We start from the raw sequence: 20206 nt of genomic DNA, 5'->3' as shown, positions 1-20206 counted from the left end.
GCTTTCCTGGAAGTTTTCCAAAATCTCCAAAATTTACATAATATTGTTTGTTTGATTTAGATGAAACCCTGTTAGTTCCCGGCTCAAACGTTTGAGAAAACATGGCATTCTGTCAATTCATTTGTCACACCTTTTATCATCATTCTAGAAGCCATGTCTCTTGACTAATTTCGTTCTTCACAATTATGTTTCCTTCAGATATACCTCGGGAAAGATGAAACATGGGCATTGTCAGTCAAGGTCATTGGTACTAAAAACAGAATTCCACCATTATACTTTTTGTCGTTCCTTAAATGGCAGAGAATTGCTTATCAGATTTTCATGAAAGTTCAATTAAGCTTAGCGCACATTATGTTGTTTGCTTGCAAAGCTGTGTCATTCAAATAGATCATAAATACCATACAAAAACAGTTCAATACTTATATTTATGTTTTCTCTGCCTCTTATGTTCTTTTTTAACTTACAATTTATATTTAAAATTTAAAATTCCCGCCTTATCGACAGTCCACACAATTTCGTTCAATAGTTGGAACAGCGTGTTGTCGCGTGCTGATTGGCAAACAAAGTAGTACTTTGAAATTTTAACAAACACTTCAATTTTATTCCACAATTCAGTATCAATACAATTACGTATGATATGTCTATAGGGTGATTTAAGTTTATCAGTAGAACTCTTGAGCTGAAAGTTTGATTTGAAATTGTTAAGATTTTCCCCCGGAACAAATTTTGCGCATGGATAAATACAGTGAACACCGTAAATCAGACCTTGCCCTCCATGAGGGAGTTATTTTTGGAAGTTAATTCAAAACTTTTTTCTTTGCTCATTTTATGAAGAATCCAGACGTGAATTTATTTGTTGATTGTATGAGAATCTAACTACAGTCGGTAGATTCTGTAACAGCCTCGTTATTTGACATGTCATCAGAAACTGAGGAAACCGTTGCTGCGAGATGCATGAAACTGATAGCGTTTGAAGTGAGTGATCTTGCGACGGAGCACAGGGGTTTGTTACAAATGTCTGAAATGTTTATGTGTGCTGTGACTCATATCAGTAGGTCTGTAACATATGTGTCAGTAGGTTTATAGAATATGTGTATTTCAGACATTTGTAACGAACCCCTGTTGATCAGTGCAGTGTTTCTAATAAATTGCATGAGCGTTAAAATTGTTTCCATATGCCGGCATTGGTGATTTCAACCGATGTGCACTTTGTACGATATATGCAGACCTTGGTCTTGTTTTAGTTGTAATAAAAGTATTTTTTCTTTTCTGATTTCTTTTGCACGTAAATTTACAATGACATTGTCAAGTCTCACAATACCCGGCGATATTTCAGCAGCCGTCATGTTTATTTACATTGGATATTGTAGTTCCAGTCAGTGTTGTATTAATACGCTAAGAATCATGTCTCACGCTGCATAGTAATTAAAGTCCCATCAACGACACAGCTTTCAAAGAGGCTATATAGCGACAATGCCATGCAAATGTAAATATTTATGTTTGTCTTGGACATTACCTTGAACAAGTTAGATTGTAGACGTCATCGGTCGAAGGCCAAGGTCAGTGTTACTGAAAATAGAATTTCAGTCTCAGACTCCTTATCATCGTTCCATTAGCTGGATGTTTTCACAGATTTTCATGAAACTATTAGTGATGGGAATTATCAGTCAAAGGTTAATACCTCTGTTACTAAACATTTTTACTGTCCCACTAATTGTCATCACTTCAGCAGCCGAATCACTTGACACATTTTCACAGTTACGTTATTCTTAAGGAGGAGTGTTATTCGTGAAAGGTCAAGGTTGCTGTCACAAAAAAAAATGACTCGTAATCACTTCAGTTGCCAAATTTCCTACCTGATTTTCTTAAAATCTTTTTCACACACATGTTTGCCTTGATCATATCTTGAACAAATTTGGAGTATCATTTTCATCGGTCAAAGTTCAAGGTTACTGTTACTAAAAATAAAATGTAAGGAAAATGGCTTGATTCCATAGGTAAATATGTGACCTACTTTGTCATCATTCCAGCAAAATAATTCCTTAATGGAGTTTTATGAAACCTAAATAAGGCTTTGGCTGGTATATCTGGCAATAGTGTTCAACTTGGTGCACATTTAGAAAATGTTAAACATTTAAGAGGTACTTGAACTCTTGAATTGTTTCTCATTCACAAAAAAACATTTAACACCGATACAGTGCAGAATTAAGTTTCTCAATGATAGGGGTTTGTCTGTAGTGTATATATAGCTAAGGAATACCTGGGATTATCATGTCTCTGTATTTTGACAGTACCAGCATGTGTTTAAAGTACATCATTCAATGATGATTTTGCTGTACAAGCAGATGTAATTCTAACTTCTTAAGTCATAGATAAATGAATTGACTTTCTGATGTAAAGTTTATACCCAGAATGTATTCTTTGTGCGTTGAAGTGAATTGATTATCAAAAGATACATATTTTGTATTTAGGTGATAAAGATTTAATTTTCACAAGGGCAAATACCAGAGACTATCAAATGGAAACCTATTAGTGACACTAACAGGAAATAAGATTTTTAGAGGCTGATGAATTCTGACAATGTTATGGAAAAAAGGATGTTGCTGGATATGATCTGATATGAAAGTTAGAATTTCTTTGTTAAGGCTGTATGTTACCTTATCATTGTTGATATGTGATTTAAGGATTTCTTTGTTAAGGCTGTATGTTACCTTATCATTGTTGATATGAAAGTGTAGGATTTCTTTGTTAAGGCTGTATGCTGCCTTCTCATTGTTGATATGTAAGTTTAGGATTTCTTTGTTAAGGCCGTATGCTACCGTATTATTGTTGATATCTGAGTTTAGAATTTCTTTGTTAAGGCTGTATGTTACCTTATCATTGTTGATATGTTAGTTTAGGATTTCTTTGTTAAGGCTGTATGTTACCTTATCATTGTTGATATGTCAGTTAGAATTTCTTTGTTAAGGCTGTATGTTACCTTTTCATTGTTGATATGTAAGTTAAGGATTTCTTTGTTAAGGCCGTATGCTACCTTATCATTGTTGATATGTAAGTTAGAAATTCTTTGTTAAGGCTGTATGTTACCTTATCATTGTTGATATGTAAGTTAAAGATTTCTTTGTTAAGGCTGTATGCTACCTTATCATTGTTGATATGTAAGTTAGAAATTCTTTGTTAAGGCTGTATGTTACCTTATCATTGTTGATATATAAGTTTAGGATTTCTTTGTTAAGGCTGTATGTTACCTTACCATTGTTGATATGGAAGTCTAGGATTTCTTTGTTAAGGCTGTATGCTACCTTATCATTGTTGATATGTCAGTTTAGGAACTCTGCTAAGGCTGTATGCTACCTTATCATTTTTGATATGTCAGTGTAGGATTTCTTTGTTAAGGCTGTATGTTACCTTATCATTGTTGATATTTTAGTTTAGGATTTCTTTCTTAAGGCTGTATGCTACCTTATTGTTGATATGTAAGTTTAGGATTTCTTTGTTAAGACTTTATGTTATCTTATTGTTGTTGATATGTCAGACAGAAAGTAATGCTAGTGCTGAACTAATGTGACGTGAGCTCGCTAGAAACAGTGGGCAGTATACAATAAAAACCACTTCAGGTCTAAGTGTCAATGATGCAATTTGTACCTAGCGCTTATAGCAATAAATTGTGTAATGAACTGCTTCGTGGCGACCTCTGGACTAAAATAAATGTTTGGTGAACTGCAATTTCATTATCGTGTAATAAAAGGGTACTGATGAAGCTAAAGAATCATAGATTATGTAAGATGCACTGTTACTCCAAACACTAATGGATTCCAATGCTGCTCCCTGACTTCATTTTTAGCTTGTTGTATGACTTAATTTTATCTTGAGCGAGGCTATGTGATGTCGCCATTTGACTGAATTCTTAGCTCAAATGAGGTAATGTAATGTTGTAATATGGTTTAATTTCAGGATCTTTTGCCACCATTCACTTATGTATACAATGAGGCAGTTTTTATCACCTTATACTAGCAAATAAATAACAAAGAGTCTATTACCAGGATCTTCAGGGGGTGCAGTGGATAACGCACGTGCCTTTTACCAATGTGGCTGGGGTTCGATTCCCTGGTCGAACGCAAAAAACTATGGGGTCACCTGCACGACCATGAGGGTTTTCTCCAGGTACTCCGGTTTCCTTCTACAGTAAGATCCAGCACGCACTAACATCCGAGTCAACAAGAGTGATTGATATAGGTTGTAATAACATGTTTATAGTTGTAAAATAAATATAAAGTTTATATTTTTATTACCATCATACGCTATGGAGGAAATCTTTGGGATCTTCATACTTAAACAAGAATTTCAAAAAGCACATGGCTACATTGGAAGGAGTCATGGAAGGTATTAAACTGTATTTTATGGTAATGAAATTTCCTTGTCTCATGCTTTGTAAAAAGAAAGAAAAAGAATTTTATATTGAATATACAACTTGATTACTTGTTGAGACTATCACGTGTTGTGATGCAGTTTCAGTGTTTCACATAGTTATCTATAACTGTCGGGCCTTTTACTACAGCTGATTGTATATAATAGCAATAACACATTGTTCTCTTTTATGTTTGAGTGAAAAATTTATATCTGAGAAAAATCCAGTACATAACCAACAATAGTTTTGATAATAAAAGGTAGATAAGTTTGTTTTTGTCTGCATTCGCCATCATGGTATTTCATGACATTTTTTGTTAAAATAAAAGGCTAGCTGTACTTTTATTTATTAACTTTGTATTTCATTTCGGAATGAAGTACTGTAGATAAGGTTTTATCTTGAGAACAAAGGAAAATAATATTGGTCGACTGACTAGATGGGTCTGTGTAAGTACTGTACTTTTGGTAGCAGCCTCTATTGCCCTGTGATGTGTTGGAAATAAAGATAAAACCGTCTGCCACAATCGAGTTTTGAAAACCACGTTGTAATTGATGATGTGTTTTAGTGCTGGACCATGAAGTTTACAGTTTGTAATCCTCAACAAGTGCAGGAAGGTGATGTGTACCTCTAAAATGGTCAGGATATAATCAGTGTACCTCTAAAATGGTCAGGATATAATCAGCATGTGATTGCTTGTACCAATCATCTCTCTGTCTGTCAGAGGTCACACAAAGCTCGTAGTCATAGATTTAGAGGTCACAAAGCCTGGGGTTACAGTGTTAAAGGTCACAATTAAAGCAAGGAGTCGGACTGTAAGAGGTCACAAAGTCGGGGGTCACAGTGTAAGGGGTCACAAAGTTTGGGTGCACTGCCCAAAAAATAGATACATTTTGGTGGATATTTCCTTTTTTGGAGCATATCCCATAAACAGATTTAACAAAGGAGTGAATCACATGTCAGAAATGTGTCTTGGTATTTTAAGGTCACCACAGTGTCCATTTTGAAAAACTATTTCAAACTTACAGTCAAGTTCTACTGGGCCGATTTAACTGAAACTTGGTAGGAATGATGGACTCATGGGCCTGACAAAGTGTTAATATTTTTCAGGTCGATCAGAAATCCAATAAGGCCGCCGCGACCGCCATTTTGAAAAACTTTTTCAAAACTTAAAGTCAAGTTCTACTGGGCCAATTTAACTAACTTGGTATGAATGATCGACTCATGGTCCTGGCAAAGTGTTCTTTTTTTTTGGCCGATCAAAAATCCAATATTGCCGCCATTTTGAAAAACAACTATTTCAAACTTTAAATCAAGTTCTAATAGGCCGATTTAGCTGAAATTTACTTAGCTAATTTTTACTCAGATTTCTAGGGATGATTGACATCATTATCTCCTCTCCATATTTCAACAACAAAAATAAATACTGTAGGACGTTAAGGCCCAAGGGCTTCTTGTTACCTTTCTGATTTAAAGTAATTAAGAGTTGCAAGTCACCTAGTACCAATGTCTTTATTTTAAAGTTTCTGATAAATTTCAAGAAAGTCCTATTTGTGACGGGAACGACACCTGAAACATGTACATCTTGTTTCATATTTGCACTTCTGGAGCAAATCTCAAAATTTGTTACAGATTTAATTTTGAGACTAATATTTCATTAGAAATTTCAGTTGCCATGGAAATGATGCCAGAAATCTGTACATTTTGAATGCATACATACATTTCCTGACCAGGATTATAGATTTTATCTTCATAGTTGCGTCAATTCTAATGCAGATGGATGTCATTTGCTATTTTGAGTTTTCTGATTAAGTCATTTAAAAGTTATTCTGGAGGTAGGCGAATAATTACCAAAATTTGTTGTTTTCACTTCAACAGGGGGTGGGATGATGAAATATTGACACCTACTACCTCTTGATAAAATTTCATTTACACCTGAACTTTGCAAATTAAATGGTTTACCTAGTGGAATTAATTAAGTCCACTGGTTATCTGTTAATTCTGTAACTCAATAAGTGGTAATTTTTATCTCACCTGCCTGAAGGGCAATTGAGCATGTCATGGTGCGGCGTCCGTTGTCTGTCCTTCCTCGTCCGTCAACTTTTCCTTTAAACAACTTCTTCTAAAGAACGGACAGGCCTAGAGTCATAATATTTGAAAAGCTTTGTTGGTAGGAGCCTGACAAAGTTAGAGAGCGAAAATTACCTTGACCTACTTTCAAGGTCACAGGGGTCAAATATGTCAAAAACTTCAAATGACTTCTGAAGAACTAAAAGGTATAGAATCTTCATATTTGACTGATGAATTCCTGGGATGGAGCCCAACAAAGTTTGAGAATTAAAATGACCTTGATCTACTTTCAAGGTCACAGGGGTCAAATGTGTCAAACACTTCAAAAGACTTCTTCTGAAGAACTGAAAGGTTTATAATCTTTATATTTGGCTGGTAGCTTCCTGGGATAGAGCCCAACAAAGTTTTAAAATGAAAATGACCTTGACCTACTTTCAAGGTCACAGGAGTCAGATATGTCTACTGATTAAAACAACTTCTTCTCAAGAACTGGAAGGTATAGAACCTTAATATTTGGCTGGTTATTTCCTGGGAAAGAGCCAAACAAAGTTTTCGAAAAAAAATGACCTTGACTTACTTTCAAGGTCACAGGAGTCAGATATGTCTACTGATTAAAACAACTTCTTCTCAAGAACTGGAAGGTACAGAACCTTAATATTTGGCTGGTTATTTCCTGGGAAAGAGCCAAACAAAGTTTTTGAATAAAAATGACCTTGACTTACTTTCAAGGTCCCAGCGTTCAAATATGTCAAATGGTTCAAACTACTTCTTCTGAAGAACTAAAATTCATAAAATTATAATATTAGGCAGGGAAAAGTATGTCAAGCAACTTCTGAAGAAGAATGAAAAGCCCTCTTGAGCGTCTTGTTTAAAAACCTTTAAGAATTGGCTTGGAAAAGTACATGTGGCCGTCGAATAGCAGAAATACTTTCTTAACACTAAAGAATGTAGACGCCTTCCAGGACTGGATTTTGTCTCCATGTGCCCCTGATATATGAGCTCAATGAAATCAGATGTCCCTAATGTTTTTTTTTCTGCTGTCTAATTGTATTTGCTAATTAAGTGCTTTCTTGTGATGTGTCAGTTTGACAGCTTTAAGGGCACGGCTCATGAAAAAAACAGTTACAGAGCAAATGTCAACTTGAGCTAAACCTTTGCATTATTTCAGATGTACATAAAATGTATCATTTCATAATTGATAGATGAATTGTACATTGATATCCAAACTTTTCAGGAATTCAATGGTTAGTTGGATGTCTTTAAAATGCACTAGAATTAAATTTCATTCATTGCACAAATAAGAAAACAATCATTTATCAATATCTACCTGTCCAGGTCCAGGAATAAATTAATTAGAATTGTGAAGTGGATTTTATAGAAATAACTGATATGCTATGACAGTTTATTTCCCTGCAGAAAGCTCCAATTTGATATTCAATTCTTTGGATAGCCAATCAAATATGTTCAAAATCAGGACACACCATGTATCCAGTTCGTCTTCCTCAGTGTTTTAATTATCAGAGCTTGGATATCTTATTTCATTCATTTAAGGACAGGAAACAAGGGAAGCTTACACTGGAATCAAGACAAAATTGCTTGTCAAAATTACTTATCCCAAAGTACTGCAAAGATTTCATTGGAATGTTTTACACTTAATCATAGCATTCCTTGATGCACCTGTTGTTTGAACCTCTTTCTTTTAATGCCGTCCCTTGGAATCTGTTGTTTGAACCTCTTTCTTTTAATGCCGTCCATTGGAACCTGTTGTTTGAACTCCTTACTTCTGTCCCTTGGAACCTGTTGTTTGAACATCTTTTCTTCTGTCCCTTGGAACCTGTTGTTTAAACTCATTCCTTCTGTCCCTTGGAACCTGTTGTTTGAACCTCTTTCTTTTAATGCCGTCCCTTGGAATCTGTTGTTTGAACCTCTTTCTTTTAATGCCGTCCCTTGGAATCTGTTGTTTGAACCTCTTTCTTTTAATGCCGTCCATTGGAACCTGTTGTGTGAACTCCTTACTTCTGTCCCTTGGAACCTGTTGTTTGAACATCTTTTCTTCTGTCCCTTGAAACCTGTTGTTTGAACTCCTTTCTTCTGTCCCTCGGAACCTGTTGTTTGAACTCTTTTCTTCTGTCCCTTGGAACCTGTTGTCTGAACTCCTTTCTTCTGTCCCATGGAACCTATTGTTTGAACTCCTTTCTTCTGTCCCTTGGAACCTGCTGTCTAAACTCCTTTCTTCTGTCCCTCGGAACCTGTTGTTTGAACTCCTTTCTTCTGTCCCGTGGAACCTGTTGTCTGAACTCCTTTCTTCTGTCCCATGGAACCTATTGTTTGAACTCCTTTCTTCTGTCCCTTGGAACCTGCTGTCTAAACTCCTTTCTTCTGTCCCTCGGAACCTGTTGTTTGAACTCCTTTCTTCTGTCCCTTGGCACCTGTTGTTTGAACATCTTTTCTTCTGTCCCTTGGAACCTGTTGTTTGAACATCTTTTCTTCTGTCCCTTGGAACCTGTTGTTTGAACTCCTGTCTTCTGTCCCTTGGAACCTGTTGTTTGAACATCTTTTCTTCTGTCCCTTGAAACCTGTTGTTTGAACTCCTTTCTTCTGTCCCTTGGCACCTGTTGTTTGAACATCTTTTCTTCTGTCCCTTGAAACCTGTTGTTTGAACTCCTTTCTTCTGTCCCTTGGAACCTGCTGTCTAAACTCCTTTCTTCTGTCCCTCGGAACCTGTTGTTTGAACTCTTTTCTTCTGTCCCGTGGAACCTGTTTGAACTCCTTTCTTCTGTCCCTTGGAACCTGCTGTCTAAACTCCTTTCTTCTGTCCCTCGGAACCTGTTGTTTGAACTCCTTTCTTCTGTCCCTTGGCACCTGTTGTTTGAACATCTTTTCTTCTGTCCCTTGGAACCTGTTGTTTAAACTTGTTTCTTCTGTCCCATGGAACCTGTTGTCTGAACATCTTTTCTTCTGTTCCATGGAACCTGTTGTTTGAACTCTTTTCTTCTGTCCCATGGAACCTGTTGTTTGAACTCCTTTTTTCTGTCCCATGGAACCTGTTGTTTAAACTCCTTTCTTCTGTCCCATGGAACCTGTTGTTTAAACTCATTCCTTCTGTCCCATGGAACCTGTTGTTTGTACTCCTTTCTTCTGTCCCATGGAACCTGTTGTTTGAAATCCTTTCTTCTGTCCCATGGAACCTGCTGATCGTATTGCTTTCTTGTATATAATCTTCATAAGACTTTTAGTTTGAACTACAGTTACTTTCCTTTATACAGTGTAAATGAAACTTTTGTTTGAACCAATTTCCTAATACAAGTACCGATGAGCCTCTTATTTGAACCAATTTCATTTGGAATTGTCTTTACATTTAGTTAATTTACACTGAAGTTCAGTTTCAGTAAGGAAAAAAATAATTTTTTGATCAATGTTAAATGTGGTTATCCTCATGGACCTTTTTCTTTTTTTCAGCACAATTGAATTACTTCCCTTTACATGGCTATAACTTAAATCTGTCTGTGGGCTGAGTCAGTATCAGCCCAACAGATACTGGTGATGATTGACATCAACACGCCACAAGTTTGCGATGTCAAAGCAAATTGATCGAAACTACCAGACCAGTGTAATTCAACTTGACTGTGTTCAGGATCTAGGTAAAGAATGTATAGAGTCATCACTGAAGGCGGGTTCCTTTTATCAAGTTCCAGATTGAATGACTTAGATCTGCAGAATTTGATTCCGTATCTGTCATATCACGAGATTTGGTGATGTAATCCGTTTTGTGCTGAAAGCAACTTGCGGGAAGTATAAGGAAGAATGTGAACTTTTTACTTGGGGAGGGAGAGCTGTAGATTTTCTGATAGATTATCATGCATGGCAGATGGAAAAATTGATAAAATCTGTGTGGGGGGGGGGGGGGGGGGAAACATGTCAGAAAGTGACAGTAAATCTAATGATTTTTTATCAAGGTTCTTTTATCGATAGGAAATTAAAGTGTTCAATTGACAAAAATGATTGAAATCATGCTAGACTATTTTTGAAGCATGCTTTAACCCCTTAAATCCAAGGATTTTTTTAATGAAACTACTATGGAATTTTAATTACTTCTGTTTATTTTTTCTCTCTTTCTATCAATATTTTTGGAAAGCAATCATACATTTAAGGAACCTGAAAACATGTACAGTAACTTTTGAAGTTTTCTACAAAATAAAAAATATAAAAAAAAACCTGCGTTATGCATAGGTATTGTTAGATATATCCCTAAAGTGAATTTAATTTTAATGTTGACTGGTTTTGCCTATCCAGTAAGCTTCTTAAGGACAAAAATTGTGTGGTATACTTCCTTGAGGTACAGAACTATAATTGTAGGCACATAGATATATACTCTGCTACATCATGACATCAGTAAAACCATTAAGATCCGTGATATCATCACAAATGAATTTTCATCCTAGAATACTGTGCTTTTATTTGGTAGATTTTAGAATGTCTCAAATTCTTATTCTATCTCAAATCTTTTTCAACGAATTTTGAAAAATTAAATCTCTTTGTTATGATTTAGTCCTTTAAGGAAAATTAATTTGATTCCAGAATGTTTCAATGTATATGTTGTAACTTTTCTGTGCTTTCCAGTAAGACTCTATAAGAAGTGATGACTGTTTTCAATCCTTAAGCGCTCCCTTGTAACATTTTCCCTGTCAGGATTTTAACGATAAGTTTTAAGAGATTTATGATGTTGGTGTTTAAACTTAAGGCTACCATTGTGTAATTCCAGGGTCAAAGTTTGACAGAAAAGCATTTCAATTTTGATTTCATTTCTGATAGGCAAAAAGCCTTCTACTGATACATCACATCCTGTAAATGGAGAGAAAATAGAATATATTCTAAAATCAGTGATTGCTGTTTAAGAGTGTTTTTTTTTCAACGTTTTCACATGATGGTTGTTTGCTGTGTGAACATTTAAACTCCTTCAATTAAATGTTAAGTGGTTTGATTTTCTTTTTATATTTTGACTGAAGAATTTATGCTAACTATTGGAACAAAAAATCATTCACTTGTTGGAAATGGTATAGATTGTTGGGTATCAGTTGCTTGAAACAAACGTAAGGCTCTCTGTCCCACTGCTGTTGCGAGTTGATTAAAACTTAAGGCTCCCTGTCCCACTGCTGTTGTGAGCTGATTAAAACTTAAGGCTCCCTGTCCCACTGCTGTTGTGAGTTGATTAAAACTTAAGGCTCCCTGTCCCACTGCTGTTGACAGGTGATTAAAACTTAAGGCTCCCTGTCCCACTGCTGTTGACAGGTGATTAAAACTTGAGGATCCCTGTCCCACTGCTGTTGTCAATTGATTTTAACTTAAGGATCCCTGTCCCACTGCTGTCGTCAGTTGATTAAAACTTAAGGCTCCCTGTCCCACTGGTGTTGACAAGTGATTTTAACTTAGAGCTCCCTGTCCCACTGCTGTTGTCAGTTGATTTTAACTTAAGGATCCCTGTTCCACTGGTCTTGACAATTGATTTTAACTTAAGGCTCCCTGTCCCACTGCTGTTGTCAGGTGATTTTAACTGAAGGATCCCTGTCCCACTGCTGTTGTCAGTTGATTTTAACTGAAGGATCCCTGTCCCACTGCTGTTGTCTATTGATTTTAACTTAAGGATCCCTGTCAAGGATCCCTGTCCCACTGCTATTGTCTATTGATTTTAACTTAAGGACGCCTGTCCCACTCAGCTGTTGTCAGTTGATTTTAACTTAGGGATCCCTGTCCCACAGGTGTTGTCAGTTGATTTTAGCTAAGAATCCCTGTCCCACTGGTGTTGTTAGTTGATTTTAACTTAAGGCTCCCTGTCCCACTGCTGTTGTCAGTTGATTTTCACCTAAGGCTCCCTGTCCCACTGCTGTTGTCAGTTGATTTTCACTTAAGGATCCCTGTCCCACTGCTGTTGTCAGTTGATTTTACTGGTGTTAGATGATTAGTTTTAAAAATATTATCATTTATTTCATTGACAGATATAGCCAGATTAAAAAGTTGGTCGTGGGAAAAGAAAGATAAAAAGATAGGTAACCCCCAAGCTTTCATTAATGTAAAGGCTTTGGTATGATTTATAGTGCTTCCAGTATATATATATATATATAGTAATCAGACAATCACAATTTCAGTCTAATATAATTTAGTTATAATTTTATACATCACTATTACATAATGATATACCAATATCGCTGAACATGATTGCAATTGATTCAGGCACAGTCTTCACTTTATGGTCGCTGTGGATGACCAGCAGATGCATTCAGAAGATTATCAATGCTGCTGTTAATTTCACTGATACAGTTTTGGCCATGTTCATAATATTCAGCTCTAAATTAAGTAGTCCTGATTATTTTGCTTGCTACATTTGGTTGATAGGTAATATCAGGAACATTGATTTGCCAGATTCAGATATTTTCTCAGATTGTTTAAGTTAGTTTTGGTCTTTAAATAATGATTTTTGAAATATAGTCCTGTATTGAGTTGGTGCATTTCTTGTGGTGTCTGAGAACATGGGTCTCATCACTAGTCTGTTCTGTTACAAGAATTAATGGGAACACGGTCTCATCACTTGACTGTTCTGTAACAAGAATTAATGGGAACGTGGTCTCATCACTTGACTGTTCTGTAACAAGAATTAATGGGAACATGGTCTCATCACTTGACTGTTCTGTAACAAGAATTAATGGGAACGTAGTCTCATCACTTGACTGTTCTGTAACAAGAATTAATGGGAAAATGGCCTCATCACTTGACTGTTCTGTAACAAGAATTAATTGGAACGTGGTCTCATCACTTGACTGTTCTGTAACAGAAATTAATGGGAACATGGTCTCATCACTTGACTGTTCTGTAACAAGAATTAATGGGAATGTGGTCTCATCACTTGACTGTTCTGTAACAGAAATTAATGGGAACATGGTCTCATCACTTGGCTGTTCTGTAACAAGAATTAATGGGAACATGGTCTTATCACTTGACTGTTCTGTAACAGTAATTAATGGGAACATGGTCTCATCACTTGACTGTTCTGTAACAAGAATTAATGGGAAAATATTCTCATTACTGGACTGTTCTGTGACAAGAATTAATGGGAACATGGCCTCATCACTTGACTGTTCTGTAACAGAAATTAATGGGAACATGGTCTCATCACTTGACTGTTCTGTAACAAGAATGAATGGGAACATGGTCTTATCACTTGGCTGTTCTGTAACAAGAATTAACAGTAACATCGTCTTATCACTATGCTGTTCTGTAACAAGAATTAATAGAAACATTTGTATGTATACAACCAATTCAAGTTAATATTACCATCAGCATGGCAATAAAATGCTGTTTATTTCTTTTTTGATCCCATAAAAACATTTCTAGGCCTTGGGGACAGAGGGAAGCAGCTGGCATCAGAAGTCAATGTTATATTTGTGACATTCTCTGTAGAAGTGTATCCAAGTTTTTGTGCCTAGCCTTTCCTGCCTAGGAGGGGGATGTCGGCACTGATTGATTTCTCATCTATTCTTACATGTTGACCTTTCGTAAGATTTATTGTGGTGGTATCAATTTGTCCTTGTTGTAGATAACAACCATAGGGAAATCACTGCTATCTACCTTCAGCTAAATCAATCCGCTTTCTCCCTCTTTATGTAGCCCTGATCCAGATATTATTTCCATGCAATCACCGGTATCAGTACAATCTAAAAATTAAAAATTTGGGTTGAGAAATGTGTCGGTTGTTTCTTTGAAAATGTGATAATATCCGACAATCAATTGGCTAATATCAATTTAGCAGATTTTGACCAACACACACTATTTCAGAAGGAGATGCTGAATTGATTGCTAAAGTGCTGTCACTTTTGGGGTCATCTTTAGGGAATTTTAGGCAAATTCTTCCTGAAACTTGAACAGAAGAATTAAATTGAAACAATTGGTAGTAACACTGAAACAAGGAGACAGAAACTGACCAAGTACTCGTACAGTATTAGGGAAGCAGTTAATCGTTCAATATTTTAGGCCATCCTTAAAATATTTCTTGTTTGGCATTGACCGACCCACCCTACCAGTGCATGGGTCGGTAGGTAGGAAAAATATTTTATTTTATTTGAACAAATATGAAACAATCATTTTTTAAATTCAATAAATTTTGTTTAATTCACTTTGTGAATCAATGTCAACAGCCACTACAACAAGAACCATATAAGTAACTTGGAATGACTAATATGAAATCATAAAGATACCAATGTACTACTCCTATAACATAAGGGGCCGCTGGTCGGCCTTTTTTCTATCAGATTTGATTTTGCCGTCTATAACACTCATTTCTGAAGCACTAATTCTTTGATGCAGGTCCGCCTGAAATCTGGGCGGAACAAAATCGGTTTGAAAAACTCACTTAATTGGTTAACAGTTCATGACAACGATGTCTTCTCACGGTTTATATAATATAGATCTCATATGTATACCACAGAAACAAATATATATCGTATATTACGGAATATAACACTCAAAATACATGTCCATGTCGTTGTAGCACTTAGAACTACAACATGGTTTCCTGAGTTGATACAAAATAGCAGGGAGAATTTCAAACGGAACAAAATACAATTGAGTTTGTTTATATTTCGCTTATAGAACATCACATGTAACCATTTTTGTATTAACCGGAAAATCATGGCAAATATTGTCTGCTTCACTTAGAAAGATGAAAATCTCATTATTTGTGTATTTGACACGAAATTCTTCTTATCTAATTATGGATTTATAGAAAGGAATATTTCTTGGACCCTGTTGAACATTTAAATGTATGTAAACACACTATACTTTTTAAAAATGTGAACTTTGAAAATTTGATCGTCAGCATCGGGAAAATCAGCTATGGGCAGTTAGAGGTTACACGGCGCCTGTTAAAATTATTATGTCAAAAAATCTCGCCGTGTAAAACCTCTAACAATGTTGGAGTATGTCCGTCAGTAGCTGCGATAACGTAGCTTTCTGACAACGAGAGATTTTTTTATATATTGCGTCGTCAGATACCCGGCTGGGGCAGAGGAGGCCGGGTAATAACCCTTGGGCTGCTACATTGATTTCTATGTAAAGGGACACTACTGCTGAATTAATTATTGAAAGATAAATTAATTTACTTGATTTTTCAAATGTGCATAACTTGAAAAATATTTGTTATATGTGAATTAAAGTTATAAGAAAATTGTTCGTTATTGTCTCTAGTTTATATTAACGTTTTCAATTCTAAAGTTGCTTCAGTAGTTACCTGTACAGGTGGTAATAAAGGTAAGAAAATGTGAAACTTTCAATCAATCGGATTCAAGCACCAGAAAGATCATTTTAAAATTATTTTTATCAGCAAATGTGATTGACAAATGCTAACAGAGATTATAAACTTCATTTATGACATAAGACGCTGTACATTTACACAGAGATTCTCAGGTAAAAAGGTCAGGTATTTCATCAAGAATTGCATGCGATTTGCTACAGGTTTCATGTCGTCATTCAATATATTTACTGTCACAGTCGGCATATAGATATATCTTAGCTACGGTCTAGTTTATGATTAAATCATTGATAAATAGTTTGAAGAAATCAATCGGCTCAAAACGTAAAAATGTCAATGTTCAATTCGGCGTCACCTGCAGACGACATGTGCGCCTTGGTCCGCCGATATTTTCATGTTTGCGGAGGGCACAAAGCCGTTCATTGGAAAGTTACATACTATGTTACACCGTTGAAGTATTTCCACATCAACCATGTCAAACCCTCTAAAACCTTTATTATCATCGTAGGTGACGCTGGAGAATAAATGTTTACCATTATATTCATCACTTCAATCTACACGTCTGCCATTTTTATGACAGCAGTTAATATTAGTACTAGTCAGTCAGGTGTTTGTTAGCAGTACGATCCCACATTAAGCGTTTTAATGACATTAGTAGTAGGTAAAACTAAAAAGGAACCAAATTCCGGAATGTTTCGGATTCCGGAAATAGCGATCGTAGATAAAATAAAAAATAATAATTCAGATACGTAAAAAAAAAAATCCAGTCAGGGGTTTATTTTCGGGTCGGTCGGTCAACGCCAAACAAACAATATTTTAATTGAGGCCTTAGGGGTTTAATGTCTTTATTAAATTCCTAATCTTATTTTAATTTTGGTAGAGATTTATAACTTAACCTGTATTTCATAATGTACACTTCATCATCAATTCTGTATTCTTATGTTTAGAGATATTACTATATGTGGGGATTTAAACTAATTCACCCCTGAAATTGCATAGTGAACTTTTCCATCCTTTGAATTGGAAGAGTTTGAATGTGTCTTCAGGGGTGAATGAGTTAATACAAGGGATTATTCTGATGATATTTTGATGGTCTAGATTTCCCAGGATATGTTGGCCTGTAGTGTGTGGGTTATTATATGTAGGAACTAACTATACTAGAGATGATAATAGAATTTAATCAAAAGCCGAAGGTTTTGTTGGGATCTTCAAAACAAGTTATCCACATCCCAGATGTATTTATTGATGAATAGGAGGAAATGCATAATTCAATAAAACATTAAAGCCATGTCAAAAGGTATTTGCTGATTTGATTCATGGTAACAATGTATTCAATGAATGCTTTGCAGACTTTTTAATGGCCGGGAGTGCCTTAAAGCAAGCAGAACATTGCAGCGTTTTGTCTTCGAGTTTGTTTTTCAATTAGAGAATTTGAGAGTCAGTTGTATACACTTCCTATTCTGTTGGTATCAAGGATCAATTACAATTTGAAAAAGTTTTATCAGATGATTAAATTTTAATCGGATGAAGCTGTGTTGATCTATTAGTGGTGAATATCTAAGTGCTTTGTTGACACCGATTCAAGTGTACTTCGTTGGGATGACTATGTCGCAGTATCGAGGTAATTAAGGGTCTCTTGTTTGTTGTTAGGGCTTAAAGTTGGAATGGCTGGTAAATTTGTTCTGCTAATTAGCAAGTAAAAAATGATAATTGGTGATAGACTGTTCAGCTCACTGCTACAAGCCAGAGGATAAACCATTGTTCCCGTTACCCAGATCAGCTTCACTTAATGTTCAATCTGGATCCCAACAGTGTTTGTACGATCTGTGATGAGCTGAAGATAAGAAGCTTTTACGCAACATGGATGCAATTCAAATTCAGGTCAATGAGTGTTCTAAAAAAATGTGAACAAGTTTGTATCCTTTAATTTGCATTGATTTTAAACACGTTTTTGTTATAAAGTTCCAAATTTATTTAGAAATGTTTCTTAATTAAGGCAGCCCCCCGGGTGAAGGAGATTGTGAGGTTAATTTATCTTCATTACAGGAACAGTTAACTTTCCCCTGTGGCCTGCTTTAGGAGAAAACTCAATTCTATTTTTTCCAGTTGAGAGTTCTGCTTGGAGATGTGGGTTTACTCGATTTGGGAATAAAATTGGAGAACTACATACCGAAATTACATGTAGTTCGTGAGTGCAGGTGATCTTGGAACAGTATGAATTCAGTGTTGTCAACCTGAAATGATTTTATTATCAGACTTAGCATTCTGTTATGATTATTAAAATGGCTTGAGTTACCTGTATTTATTGCACCTGACATTTTATCATTAGGTCTGTTAGGATTGTTTGTGTATTATTGTGTCATTCATTATTTAGCTCTGTACATTCCTGATTAAGGTCTATGAAAGGTGGAGTTTCAGTTAATGCTCAATTTTGGGGCTGCGGTGGCCAAGTGGTTAAGGCGTCTGACATTCTGCTACATGTACCACTAGCCCTCCACCACTGAGTCCAAGGCGGGTTCAAGGCCTACGTGGGGCAGTCGCCAGGGACTGGCCATAGGTCGGTGGTTTTTCTCCACCGACTTTCCTCCACCACCAAAACCTGGCACGTCCTTAAATGACCATAGCTGTGAATAGGACATAAAACACAAACAAACAATTAAGGCTCAATTGACAGGAGATCCCTGTTGAACTCACTACTAGAATTGAATACTGTAAAATGTGAATTCAAAACACACCCCTGCTAACCCGCCAACCCTTTTCCACAAATGGAGTTCATATGGAAAACAGCTTGGAATGCATCTTGCAGAATTACAGCAGTTTGAAAATTTGATAATTTATAAACAAAAGTAGAAATATAGGAGAGAGAAAAACAATCACTTCTGGTACTACACTTTACCAATATTGCTGTCCAGGAACTGTTTAAACAACTCATTCACCCCTGAAAACACATTTGAACTCCTCCAATTCAAAGGTTGAAATAGTTCATTGCAAAATTTCAGGGGTGAATGAGTCAAATATGCATGGTAATAAAATGAAAGCCTTGTCAAGAGAAATAGCATCCTTTTAAGGCTGCTGTGGCTCAAACAATGGCAGACACTAAAATGAACACCACCAGACCAGTATCTTTTTTATTAGCCAAAGGGCCAAGTCGTCGCTCCTCTTCCATTGTCCGTACGTCGTCCGGCGTCAATATTTTAGGTTAAACAACTTCTTCTCAATAACCAAAAGCCCCAGGGGTACTGATATGGTACTTCGCCCATATTCAAGGTCACAGTGGTCAATATATGTTTAAATCTTTAAATGATTTGTTTTGTATATTTGCCAGAAGCATGCTGGGTTGGAAGACCATAAACTCTGTTCAACCTAATGTCCTTGTTTGACATTCAAGGTCACAGGCGTCATANTTTTATTGCTCCCTTGCTTATATATATCATAGGTTGTTTTTTCTACAGTGGAACGTTTTGATATATATGTGTGAATTTACTTAAGTTAATTTCCTTGTTTACGTGTTGTAATATTCTTGTATCTAGGTTTTTCATGTTTATGTTTTTATGCAAATTAGGGGAGTGTTAACCAATCAGCATTAACCCCTAGAGGGTATGTGGTATTGTCAGTGCCCCTCATTATTGATTTACGGCGGGTGTTGGTGTGTTTGCTTTTCGCGTATTCTTCGACTTTTGTTAGTAACTATGGATTTATCTTAAACTACACCACGATTACTCAGTGACAGTCATCGCCGTATGATTTAACTTTGGCCAGTTTGTTACGTTGTAAACGTGAATCAGTATGAGGAGAAACGTTTGTTTACTTTCTGCGTGATTTTTGGACTTGAGGTGTGGCTACGCTACTGTACACACTGGGAGCAAGGCAACCTACTGATTGTTTACTGTTGTACGAATTATACCACCTTACAACTTCGTGTTTAAGGACTTGACGCACTGCCTTTACAATTATAGCGAGCAAAATACTTCGCCGTGATTCGTCATTACGGTGTGAACTTGACATTGTACGTGCATTCGACCTTGCCTACCTACACCTTAGGCTATTTATTGCGTTAATATTTAGGCCTATCGACAATATTTTGAAGACATGGGGTCTAAAAGTAGGAATTCTACAGTTGTTCCGTACGATCCGGTAGCTCGTTTCCGAGAGGAATTGGCAATATTGACAGTACCGTTCAGTGCCAACGGGAAACGTACGGGTTTGATAAATAATTTGAGAGACTCGAGGACAAGAGGTGCGCGATCCCACAATTCCGTGCGACAAGATGGCGACCAGGGTACTTCGAATCGATATTATTCCTCGATGGTTCGCATACGCAAACGTTTGTCGACATCGTCACTAGATTGGCAGTGAGTGTGTCAACACTACAGGACAGTTATGTCAGACTGGAAAGGCGAATAAGTGATTCCGTTACTAGCTTCACCACAACA

General features: G+C 36.3%; 2 protein-coding genes across 2 annotated transcripts; both read right to left on the bottom strand.

Annotated features, from left to right (window-relative positions):
- Window positions 1–8839: 8839 nt before the first annotated feature.
- On the bottom strand, window positions 8840–9514 carry LOC110459558 (splicing regulatory glutamine/lysine-rich protein 1-like). Its single transcript, XM_021511888.1, has one exon. It carries the CDS (start codon window positions 9512–9514, stop codon window positions 8840–8842), a length of 675 nt encoding a protein of 224 aa, XP_021367563.1.
- A 3419-nt stretch (window positions 9515–12933) lies between these two features.
- LOC110459546 lies at window positions 12934–13722 on the bottom strand. The gene has a single exon (XM_021511868.1). It carries the CDS (start codon window positions 13720–13722, stop codon window positions 12934–12936), a length of 789 nt encoding a protein of 262 aa, XP_021367543.1.
- Window positions 13723–20206: the final 6484 nt, after the last annotated feature.

The sequence above is a fragment of the Mizuhopecten yessoensis genome, unplaced genomic scaffold (assembly GCF_002113885.1).
Source record: "Mizuhopecten yessoensis strain PY_sf001 unplaced genomic scaffold, ASM211388v2 scaffold10107, whole genome shotgun sequence".
Taxonomy (NCBI): domain Eukaryota; kingdom Metazoa; phylum Mollusca; class Bivalvia; order Pectinida; family Pectinidae; genus Mizuhopecten; species Mizuhopecten yessoensis.
The sequence above is the reverse complement of the archived record's forward strand: the minus strand, read 5'-3'. Positions and strand labels throughout refer to the sequence as shown.

What these genes read in the sequence shown, in the direction of transcription:
- LOC110459558 (XM_021511888.1), bottom strand. Translation starts at nt 9,514, where the DNA reads ATGGGACAGAAAAAAGGAGTTCAAACAACAGGTTCCATGGGACAGAAG.
- LOC110459546 (XM_021511868.1), bottom strand. Translation starts at nt 13,722, where the DNA reads ATGTTACTGTTAATTCTTGTTACAGAACAGCCAAGTGATAAGACCATG.